Genomic DNA, 12,889 nt, shown 5'->3' with positions numbered 1-12,889 from the left:
TCAACGTCCAGAACGAGTGACTGGCTATGTTATGGCTTTAATGGTATGTAATACTACTTTCACTCACATAACTATTAATGTGTACGTCTAAAACGATACATTCACCTTAGTTTATAATCACAATTTTTTTTTGACATGCATATTAACTGATTGTGTTGAGTCACATTGTCAAGATTTTGTTTTGACATTCATGTTTGAAGTATAAGTCTTTCCATTGTGAATGTTTGGAGTTTAATTTTCATCTTACATTGAAAATGTTCAATCATATACTTCATATTTCAATATCACATTGATTATGTTGGGTGAATGGTCACATTGTCAAGATTCTATTGTTGACATTTGTGTTTGAAGTATGAATCTTCTCATTGTGAATGTTTAGAGTTTGTTATCCATGTTACGTTGATTATGTTGAATCTCATTATTGATATTCCATTGTTGACATTTCTATTCCAAGTGTTAATCTTCACATTGTAAATGATTAGAGTCTAGTTTCATTGTCACATTGATTATGTTGAGCCATATTGTTGATATTCCAATAGACTCAAAACACCATTGTTACTATTTGAAATTTGTTTTGACATATCATTGATTACATTGAGTGAATTGTCATATTGCTAACATTTGTGTTTGAAGTATGAATCTTCAAATTGTGAATGTTTGGAGTTTGTTTTCCATATTACATTGATTATCTTGAGTCACATTGTCAAGGTTTTGTTTTGACATTCATAGTTGAAGTATAAGTCTTCCTATTATGAATGTTTGTATTCTAATTTTCATCTTACATTGAAAATGTTTAATCATATAGTTGACAATTTGTTACATTTTATGTAGTATTGGCTGTGTGAGCGTACCAAAATAGTGGAACCAATTTTGCAAAATGTAGCACCTCGATTTCTCAAATGGAATCTAACAAAACTTCACAAGAATGTGAAGAATTTGTCTTTCTCGTCAATAAATGATGATAAGGTTAGACACCAACATTATCCAATGTGAATAATATTGTTTGTTGTGCTAAAACTAACAGTAACCTCTATTACCAGGATTATATAGAGAAACTCATACTGACAGACCATGAGAGCACACTGTTGGCGCAAACAATAATTCGGGATGAGGAGAATCAAAAAGATGCACCTGAGAGTATTATTCATCATGAAGTCAAAATTGAGGAAGAAATGGACATGAGCATACAAGAGGATGACATTGATGAGGCATTTGATACAGAGTTTGGCAATGAAGAAGAATTTCAGAGCAATGAACATGATGAAGCCAATATTGAGGAAGGTGCAGAGACTCTTGCATATCTACATGCACATGGGGTGCATCAAGTCATTGTGTCAAAGGTTGCTCAGGACAACATTATAGGAAAAATGGTTGCTGACCATCAAAAAGCATTAGACCTCATCGAGAAACTACAAATTGAGAACCGGAATCTACAGGCAGCAAATGACATGAAAGACAAAATCATCTTGGAGCTGGAAACATTAATATGTAACCAGAAGGAGAATCCAACAGTTCAGAATGAGTTGTCCACTGTCAAACATACAATCGATAATAAGGATGCAGAGATAGAAAGGCAATGCAACTCCATAATTGACCTCCAAATTGAGAAGACTATACTCCAACTTGAGAAAACTATGCTAGAAGATAAAATTGATGATAATGCAGTACATGCTGTCACACAACAAATAAACCAGGAGACTTTGGATGTGGAACTGAAGCAAAATTTGAAGAAGAAGACACAAAAAACTCCTACATCTTTGGTGAAGCGCATCAAAATCAAAAAAAGGAAAGAATTGAAGTTGCCTGATTTTGAATATCAAGACAAAAAGGGTGACAAACAAAAAAGGAAGTTGGAAAATTTGGAACAAAATGACATTGAGAAGCAACGTGAAATTGTAGATCCAGATTTTGAAGGCTATTTGCACAAGCTTCGAGACTTCAAGCGTCCTAAACATAATAAGCTTAGGCTGTCCAACAAATATGAGGTTTGGAAGATCATATCTGAACATGACAAGCAAAAGATAAGGAATATGCACAAAAATGGAGGTTGCGGGTAAGCATATTTTAAACAACTTCTATGTCTTTACATACCATCCTTATCTTATTATATCTAAACTCTAAATGTAGGTTAACTGTTTGGCGAGGAACCACCAAGAAGACTTATGTTTTCTATGACGATCTTGAGTCAATAATTCAAGACAAGTCCATAACAAACAATGTATGGTGCTTTGTACATTGTCCATTAAAGGTTATATATATTAACATTCACATCATAATCACATTAACATTGAATATATACAGGTCACAGATGCATATGCAGAAATTTTAAGAAGAAAGCAGGAATCAATGATGACAGATTCACAACAATTTGACAAATCATTCTTTTTCAACAGCTTGTGTTTGGTATAATTTGTTATTTTATTTTTTTTATCCTGAATTAAAAACAAGTTTGATCCCTTATTTATAAAACTAATTACTAACAAAGTGCTGTCAATGTTTACAGAGCATGATTAAAGATGAAAAAGCAGAACTCCAAACCAAATTCATTGATCTTCACATCAAGCAAGCAAATCAGTACCGATATCTGCACTTTCCACTCCACTTTAAGTATCATTGGACCATAGTAGTGAGCGACATGAATGATGGAGTGTGGAAGCACTACAATTCAATGAGGCCCAGAGATGGTTTTGAAGACATACACCTAGCTCAAGCAAACATAGTGGTAATTTCAATATTTCATTCAATAATATGAAAAAATGTACATCTTGAGTTACATATCAACGTAGTTAAAATATTATCTATTCTACACATCTAATCATATTCACAATCGCAAAAAACATATATCGAATCACATATTCAGAAATTGCTCTCCACATCGGATATGGCAGATACATTAACACCCTCAGATTATGTCAAGCCATTGCAATCAGTTGATGCATGCCCTCAACAAGACCCAAATTCATGAGTATTTACAATTAATATTCTCATTGACATAGTAGCGACATCCAATATGAATATAACAAAATATTAATTCTTTCTTCTTCTTTTTTTTTTCTCCTACAATCTTAATTGCGGAGTTGCACTTTGCTACATAATGAGGCAACATGCCCTTCATGAACCAATTGAACCTATGCTGGACAAGGAAGCTTGGCTTGCTATGAGAGCTCTATTAGTTGAAGCATTCCTGAATGATCCTGAAAGAACAAATCATCCAAGTTTTGTTGTTGACACCAACGAGGATGCATCTCAGAACTAGACTTCATATTTTCACAACCTACCATTTTCTTTTGATGTATTGATGAAACAATGTTAACATCAGCTTTTGTCCAAGTACAATATGTTTTGTATATAATATACCACTCACTAACATGTGAACTTGGGTATTGTTAGTTAGTAAACAATCATTCCACAAAGATGTTGATATGAATAGCTATATACATTTTGTCTACCAAGAAATGTACTTTTAATATCAATGTTCTTTCTTGGTCTTATTCATGGTGTATGAGTGTTATTAGTCATTATATGTGTTTGTTAAGCACAACACAATGTGAAAGTTTACATATGTATATCATATGCTCACCCTGTCAACACATATTGGGGATATATGTAACTTTTCTACATTTTATTTTGCAAAAAATCAAAACAAACTATTTCAAAAAAAAATGTAAAGAAACTACAAAATTACAAATTTCGTAGAACAAATCAACTTTCTATTGACACATTGTATCAAAATATGAAAATTCACATTAAGAAGCTTGCACCAACAAGTACACTCATACATGAACTACTAAATTGTTTACTAATGCAAATGTATGTAACATTCACAGCACTATGTTATTTATCTAAAACAAATTCTGCACTATAAATACTCACAACTCAACATAATATTCACATGAACTCTATTATTTGATCTTTAACACCTTTAATTGTGGATGCCCATCTTTTTCCATCTACCACACCTCAAATCTATTCAAAAACATATATCATATTCCATCCATGAACACATATTGTGTATATATGTAACAAGATAATATTTTGTTTTGATAAAACTGATAAACAAACTATTTCATAAATATACAAAATGAAAAAAAAAACTACAAAATGTGAACATTCACAATGTGAACATTCAAAAAAAAAAAAACTACAAAATGACAAATTGCATAGAATTAATGAATCTCTTCTTATTCAAAAATTGTATCGAAATACAAAACAAGTGCACGAATGTATCAACTAATAAAATGTGTATCCAATGCAAATGTATGTAACATTCACAATGGTATCTTATTTATCTAAAAAAAAAAAATACACTGTAAATGTTCAAAACTGAATGTGAAATTCACAATGTCCACCAACCCATCAACCAATATAACTCTGTATTGGTTCTTTACACGACTTCCGATTGTGCCTGCCCATCTTTCCACATCTGCCACACCTGATTTGACTTACTTTTTCCCCTCGAGATGGTATTCTACTCTTTCTCGGCCTACCAGCTGGTCGTTTTACAATTGAAGGTAATATGATAAAATCGCTAGAGCAAAAATCTGGTTTCTCCACAGATGGTATTGGGAAAATAGCCGCTGCATATGCTTCCCTATAATTCTCTACATTAAAATATTTTTCAACACAATCATTAAGATTATATGCACTCCTTTGGATAGCCGCAACAGCATGTTCACAAGGAAATCCATTTACGTGTCACTGGTAGCAAGAACAAACACAGCGTCCAACATCAACCGTAACTGATGGAAACGAATGCACCTCAAACACATCATCATTATCTTTCCTCACATTCCATGACCTACTAGAATTGAATGAATCTTGGAGGTTAGTCTCAAAGGTAGGACAAATAATTCCATTCCACTTGTTTGCAATATCCCTTCGCTCTGACATTTGACACATTATTTGATTCTGGATAGTATCAACCAATTTTGTTATTGGAAGATTCCGTGCTTCTTTAATCCAATTGTTGAATGATTCAGCAGCATTGGATGTCATCTTGCCATATCGTTGTCCCCTAACACATAACAGCAAAAATTGTCACAATTTAATACCATATGTGGCATTTCACATTGTTATAACAACACAAAAATATAGACAATGTACATATAACCATCATTATATTCCATGAAACACATAATTGTACATACTTTACCTAAAGTAAGCATTTGCCCAATGTTCTGGTTCTAGCCCTGACAAGAAGTTATATGCTCGTTTCTTCCCCTCACTCTTCAACTCTTCTAGTAATGCATGAAAACCTGTCACAGTAGGTTCATATGCACAATCACCCAACTTCCGTATTAAGTGTTCCTTGAAACCATTCTCCATACCCTTCAACTTGTCCCTAAAATTATTCTTTAGGTGTTGTAAACACCATCCATGATATGCTGATGGGAATGCCTTTGGCGTTGCTTCCAAAAGCCCTAGATTACGATCGAATACAAATGTCATGCGTCTATCATCAGCAATTACTTTTGACAGTTCATATAGAAACCATGACCAATTCGATTCACTCTCCGAATCAACAATTGCAAAGGCTACTGGAAACAATCCTAAAAACAAAACCAATATTAACAGTCACAACACACACACAAAAAGTAAATAAATGCAAAAATTCACATCAAAAAACTAAACAAACCTTGGTTACCGTCTTTAGCTGTCACTACAAGCAACTGCCCTTTGTATCTCCCTTTTAGAAATGTTCCATCAAGAAAAAGCAAAGGGCGACAATATTTGAAGCCATTTATGCACGCAGCAAATGCTACAAAAAATCTTTTAAACTGACTAGTCTTCAAATCATAGTCAATATTGATATGACTTCCAAGATTATAATGCTGAACAGCATCACCATACCATCTCAGTTGGTCAAACGATGTTAAGTAATCACCATGCATAGCCTCTCTCGCTTTCTCAACACCTAACCATGCTACATGGTAGCTGATATCAAGTCCATAGTCTGCCTTGAAATTATATGCCACATCAGTGGGACGCGTTAGTGGTCTATCCCTAACACGCTCAGATACAACATTTGACACCAAATCAGAGCTGAGCCTTGGATTTTTTGAAGTACGAACATCAGCACCACAATTATGTATCTTAGTCCATCTCTTAAGGTAGAAAAATTGGTTTGCTCTTTTGGACTCTACCATGCACAGACCACAAACATCCCATATCATCTCTATGTGAGCATACAGCAGTAATTCGTTGTGAATCATTCTTCAAATATTTGAATTTAAACCTACATTGCACTGCATATTTGCATAAAATAGTACAAAACTCAAATGCTCCTCCTGTGAAACATTGACCAACATGTGTAATACCATTTGCCCAAACTGAAAACAACAAAACCTTCTCACTGTGTGCACAATATCTACGAAGCAAATTTGTTTGATCCTCATCTTCAATGCATGGATTTACTAAACTACTATGTCTATCAGTGCCTAATTTTTGCTCAACAACAACATCAATTCGTTCAACTCCAATTGATTTACCAAGCAATAACATGTTTTGCAATTCCTCATTGTTATCCAAATGACAATTTGTATACCCCAACAGTCGGTAAAACATAGTGATTGAATCAGCAGACAAATCACACCATTTGTTGCACACACATTTCACTAACTCGTCAAAGGAAAATGATTGTACCACATGTATCACAAACATGTTTGACCCATAGCAGCACAACAACAACATCAAAAAATCCATTTTTCTCGTATCACACTGCAAAATCATCAATATTACATAAAATAATTTGAATATTCAATCACATTCATATGTGTGAAGATTTGCTAACACAATGAAATGTATCATGATTTTTAAATAGTTTAAATATTTACATCATAAAAAAAAAAATCTACCTCCTCAACAAACAATCATAAGCCCTACATTTATCATCATACACACCACATACAACAAATTTTCAGCTCACAGTATACACACATACATACAATTTTAATTATAAAATTCATATACTGATAGCGTGAACTTCCAGTTCACTAAATGCTTAACAACAGTTTATTCAAATACTGATGCAACAAAACTTCATCATTCAAAATTTCACATGAACACAATGATTTCATCATAACAACGAATCAATCACTAATCGCATGACATAAACATCACCGTAATCAATTGATGATAAACGATGAAGAACAACGAAGAACAAAATTGATGATAAACGAAGAAGAATGACAGAACAGAACAATGAAGAACAAAATTGATGACGAACAACAATGAAGAACTGAACAAATCAAAACACCAATCTCAAACAAAAACTAACCTTCTCCAGAATATCGGACAAAATCGCAAATCGAAAATCGCAAAGACAAACCAAAAATTGCGAATCGCGCAAAACCTAGAGCTTCAATAATCCCAAAATCGCACCCAATCTATAGCTTCAGAAACTACGAAATCGAAAATGGCAAGGAGAAATCAGAAATTGCAAAGAATCCGGAATCCAAATGCAGATCGCTGACTTTCCAAAAATCATATTCAAACAAGCACCTATATATATAAGGGTAAAATGGTCAAAAAAATATATAATAAAACTGAAAATAGGACCTCCGGGTCTAAAAGTATAAACTTTAGGATTTAATAAAATAAAAATAAAAAACATGGATTGATTGGTATAAAAAAATCTAAAATAGGATTTTCTGGTAATTTTCCCAAAAAAAAGCAGAGAGAGAGAAAAAAAGTGTAGGACTTTTGGGTCTACTCAAAAAGTTGTTAGATTAAATAGTGTACACATATTTCAAATAAGACCTACGACTAATTTTCCCTTTTATTATTATTTATTTTACGTTGTGTTATTTTTTTATCCACTATAAATTTCTCCAATTTTGTATGTATACAGGCAATTCATTTTAGTAATTAAAAAAAAATACATATAAGCCGTTGAATTTTCTTCAAGGTGGATTAATTTCAGCCGTAAGATCACCTCATTACTGAGGTGGCACTCTCTCCTAATATCTCTACAAGATCTGGATAGAGAAGACCTCCAGAGAGGATATTGATCCGTATTTTAAGAAGTCTAAACGTGTGGCTAGAAACCGTGTCGTATAGAGGACACACTCTTAATCAAGTTACTGGAATTTGATTCGTATTTGACTCAATTTTTAACTTATTTAAGATTGATTTGTTTGAACAAGTTAAGTTTCAATAATTTTTTTAACTTGATAAATTTTTACATTTTAGCTTTTGACTTTTATTATTAACTTTTAACTTTAAAAAAAATAAAAAAAAAATTATACCAATAGTGTAAGCTACCCAACCCGATTAACTAATAAAAGAATGGATTAATTGGTAAAAAGTATATTACTATGGAACCATCTATTATTTGGTTCAAGATTTAATCTTTTTTTTATGACAAAGACACACGTTGAAAAGTTGTTAGCGTCGAAAAAAGTCACCGGTGTTGGTTAGTGGCAATGAAATGGATAGATAGATAGATAGATAGGTGATACGTGTACTAGATAAGATATGAATAGATAGTTGGACAGATATGTAAAATGTTTATGGATAGATGACATTTAATTAAACAAATAAACATATATATAAGCTTTGAACAAATAGGTGTTCCTTTTGGACAGATAATGCCCTTTAGGCCCAATAGTTTCAAAATTGGCTTAAGCTTAAATCTTTTTTGGCCAAAAGTACATTATTTGTCAAAAATCTCACATATTTGTCTAAATGTCACCTATCTGTACATATGTTAATTATTTGTTCAAATGTCACATATGTATACGTGTTACCTATCTATTCACCTATCCGTCTAATGTTATCTATTTGTCTACCTCATCACCACCAGTCAATGTCGTCCATCTCTGTCGGCCATTGCTAGCCGCTAGTGACTTTTTGGTTGCTTTTACAATGACTTTTTGGTTGCTTTTACAATGACTTTTCTAACGTCGGCAATTTTTACAGTAACTTTTTAACAAGTGTTTTTATCACTAAAAAAATTAAGGAAGCGTTACCAATAAATCCTATATGTTGGAATTATGTTCCAATTAGTCTCATACTTTTTTTATGTTCCATTTAGTCCTTTTGGATGTGTAAGAACATATCCATCAAAATAGTCAAATCTTTAGTTAAATTTTAACTAAAAGTCTATTTTTATATTTTATCTAACCACCTTTTCATTTGTTGAGCGATCTTTCCCTAATTACATGCAACTAGTGGTTTGATATTCATCTAAATTAGCTAGCCAATAATTGAGTTTGATAGAGTGTATTTCTACAATTTTGTGCTATAAAATAGCCAAGGGAAGGCTCTAATGAATTTGATAATAATACTCTAATGACTCATTAGCCATTATAATCTCCTTAATTGTTGTTGTTTGTTGTAGTATTATATTTGAAAAAAGTACACTAAGGAGTTTTTAGTGTGTTACATTAATTGGAGTGTTACGTTTGGAAAAATATACTAAGAAGTTTTTTTGGGAGTGTTACGTTGTTACGTTTGGAAAAAGTATACTTGTCACGACCCAAACCTGCCCCTATAAGTTTAGTGTCGTAACCGGCCAGTAATCCGTGATTACCAAAGGCCTACTTAACGATAATACGGTAACGGGGGCTGGCAAAAGCCAATAAATAAGAAAATAAACCGTGTAACGAGCTGTGAAGACTTAAATGAAACAAAATGAACTTATATATATATATACAAACGCACAACAAGTCCATTACAAGCCATTGACAAGAGATGCACAAAAATTAAGAAACTTTCATATCACTAGGATTTGTCACAAAAGGGATGAAACTTGAATCACCCATAAGCCTTGACACAAGGCCAATAGGAACCTCGCGAGGAGGCACAAAAGTTGGCTTGACAAAACGGAGGCTGGGTCAATGCCAGTAAGTCCTCCCTTGCACTTGATCACCTACATACATATACAAAGTAATGAGCTAAAGCCTAGTGAATAACAACAAAGTAAAGGGTTTATGAATGATGTCCTTACTGTAACCCAAAGCGATCCATTTTAGTAATAAACAGAAAAATCATAAGTATATGCTTAGCATTTCATACAGAAAGCATAGTAGTTATATGTAGTAAATCCAATAGTAGAGTAAAACAGACGGTCATGAAGACTAAATAGTCATATATAATGGCCATCAATACCGAAAATAGGAGTTCCAAGAATTGGAACTGACAGAGATCACTGTAGCAGTAGCAATAACAGATGCTAAGGATGCCACGAATACAGTTCATAAAACAGGACAATCATTCAATCAGTCAGAAAATAGCATTTTAAAAATAGAGCATTTGATAAGTTATAAAATACTTATTGTGGGAATGTATTTTGTGAATGACAACACGTGGCCAAGGTGATGCCAAAGTATCAGCTGAGGTGCCACGTGGCTTGGTTATGCGCCGAGGTTATCTGCGGAGATACCGGAATCTGAGATGAGCGGTTAAGGGACAAAAGTTCTAGAACAGAGGAGGATCTCAGTCTGGATAAAGATAAGGCTCAAGGAGAGTTTATCTCTATCTAGATGAAGATCCAAGATGAGCATTGAGCTTGAGTCCATTGAAGTGAGGCTTCTAATGAGATCAGGTCACTGCTTGTGATAACTCTGGTCCGTATTATGCTAATTAATCTTAATCATGATTGTGATTAGGTGTTTGATATGATTTTGAGTGCCATTTATATGAATACATGTGGTTTTGAATTTCTATCTGTTCACCGTAAGAAAATCTGTTTGATTTAGCTGCTCTAGAATTTAAATTAAAGGCCTTATCGGCCACAGAAGCCAAAATTGACTACGCCATTGTGATTGGCATAATTTTTAGAGCCTACGGTGAAATTTAATTGCAAATTTATTCGGATCAAAATAATTAGATTCAGAACGATTGATTAAGTGCTATTAATTAGCTATAATCAAATGTGATTAAGAGAGCCTATAAATAGGCCAATATACACACATCTTTCTCATTTTTGTTGAACTCAAATTGAAGTCACACCCTAGAGAGAGAGGGAGAGGCCGGCTCTACAGAGAGAAGAGGGAGAATTGTGTATTTGGCTCAAAGTTTGTGAAATTGGAAGGCTAGGCTCAAGGTTTAACTACCATTTGTGAGAATTGAAGCTCCTAGGTGAGTAATTAAGCAAAGATTTATGAGCTTAAGTTTGTAGTTTTGTGAATTCAAGGTTTGATAGTGATCAAGGCCATAAATTGAAATGAAATTGAAGGATTTAAAGCTTATATGTACATGTATGCATAGAATTGCTATGAATTTGTATGTTTGAGCTTGAAATACATGATCCATATTGAATTTTGATTGAAGTTCATGCTTTTGGTCATCTCTATATCATGTAAATTGAGAATGGGAGCTATATCTCACATGCATGTACAATTCATAAGAGTATGAGTTTTAAATACATGAATTTGTCATGTTGGAAATGAGTTTGGTGTAATTTGGGGCATGCATGTAATTAATTCATGAGATTTGAGCTTCATAATGTGATGAATTTGGTGTTGTATCATATTAGTAAATGTGTATGTGAAGTTTGAGTCATAATATGCAAGATACATGGGTTTGAATGCAAGATTGAACTTCAAGCAGTTTGCTGGAATTTCCAGAAATCGGCATGTCTGCTCGAGCGGGGAAAGCGCCGCTCGAGCGTGAAATGTTGGTTCCCAGAACTTTTGCAGACTTTGGTGTCCGCTCAAGCGGGGGTATTCACACTCGAGCAGGGAGCCATGTAGTGTGACATTCAGCTCGAGCGTCCAAATTCATGCTCGAACGTAGAAATGAGGTAACCAATATTTTTGTAGACCATCAGGGTCCGCTCGAGCGGCGAAACCCACGCTTGAGCGGGGACCCCTATTTTAGAAAATTTGTAAAGGTGTTATGTGCTTTATTTTCCGTTCTCTTTCGCTTCTAAGTACTCTTAGGCATGCATTAAGCATTATGAATGAATTAAAAGAATAAGAAATAAGCCTAAGAGGGATGTATGAATTAAGAATGGATTGAATTGATTGTGACCCATATGTGTTATGTAATGTGTAGGGTCGAGTTCCAGGGCAAATCCACCGACAGAACACTGTGAGTAATATCTTAGTAAAGATGATTTGAAGTATGCTAGTTGTCCTATTGCTTATTCCTTATAAGTCTCATAAGCTTGTTAATTTGAATTGTGGGCAAATATTTGTTATGCCATATGGTTGGGCCAAAGGCCGTTAGATACAAATGATTGGACCGAAGGCCGTTTGACATGAATGAACAAATGGGCCGAAGGCCGTTTGACATGAATGAATGAATGAATGGGCCAAAGGCCATTGGATATAATTGATTGGGCCAAAGCTCGTTTGACATACATGAATGATTGGGCCAAAGCCCGTTAGATACGAATGGTTGGGCCAAAGGCCGTTGGATACAATCGATTGGGCCAAAGGCCGTTTGACATACATGAATGAATTGGGCTCAAGGCCGTTTGTCAAAGAACGAAGTGGGCCAAAGGCCGTTTGATATGTTCGGGATTGAATCGCCTAATGTACCAAAATGATGCACTAAATAGAATTCTACATGGGCCCAAGGCCGTTTGATATATGTGAATCTCAATTGCGTACCTTCTTTATTTGATATTATGCACTGGGCTTTCGCTCACACTCATTCATGTGTATGTAGGTGAGCAAAGAGATGTCCAAACCCAGCCCCGGTGAAGTCTGTGAGAAAGGTCCAGTTTTGGAGAGTCAGCCCAAACGTCTCACACATGAGACTCACTCTCGCCTCTTTTGATCTTTTGTTATAATCTTGTTATGTAGGCGAAAATGCTAGACTACTTTTGTATATAAGTTTTGGCTAGGCTAACTAAGACTTGAATGATCCTGTTATGTAAAGTTTATATGTTAACTTCCCTTTTGATGTGAGTTATTAACGAATACTTATGTGAAATGTT

General features: G+C 34.2%; 1 protein-coding gene and 1 long non-coding RNA gene across 2 annotated transcripts; one reads left to right on the top strand and one right to left on the bottom strand.

Moving 5' to 3' along the window:
• Positions 1-2,125: 2,125 nt before the first annotated feature.
• LOC145819804 (uncharacterized) lies at positions 2,126-2,955 on the top strand. Its single transcript, XR_014360580.1, has 3 exons — positions 2,126-2,218; positions 2,302-2,403; positions 2,504-2,955. It is a non-coding gene; the product is annotated as an uncharacterized LOC145819804 (long non-coding RNA).
• A 1,544-nt stretch (positions 2,956-4,499) lies between these two features.
• On the bottom strand, positions 4,500-6,173 carry LOC145819414 (uncharacterized). Its single transcript, XM_082913408.1, has 4 exons — positions 5,636-6,173; positions 5,153-5,549; positions 4,717-5,014; positions 4,500-4,601 (listed from the first exon to the last, which is right to left on the bottom strand). The coding sequence occupies exons 1-4, from the start codon at positions 6,171-6,173 to the stop codon at positions 4,500-4,502; spliced, it is 1,335 nt and encodes a 444-aa protein (XP_082769534.1).
• Between the last annotated feature and the right edge of the window lie 6,716 nt (positions 6,174-12,889).

The sequence above is a fragment of the Camellia sinensis genome, chromosome 2, assembly GCF_055761805.1.
Source record: "Camellia sinensis isolate YWXY chromosome 2, ASM5576180v1, whole genome shotgun sequence".
Classification (NCBI taxonomy): Eukaryota; Viridiplantae; Streptophyta; class Magnoliopsida; order Ericales; family Theaceae; genus Camellia; species Camellia sinensis.
The sequence above is the reverse complement of the archived record's forward strand: the minus strand, read 5'-3'. Positions and strand labels throughout refer to the sequence as shown.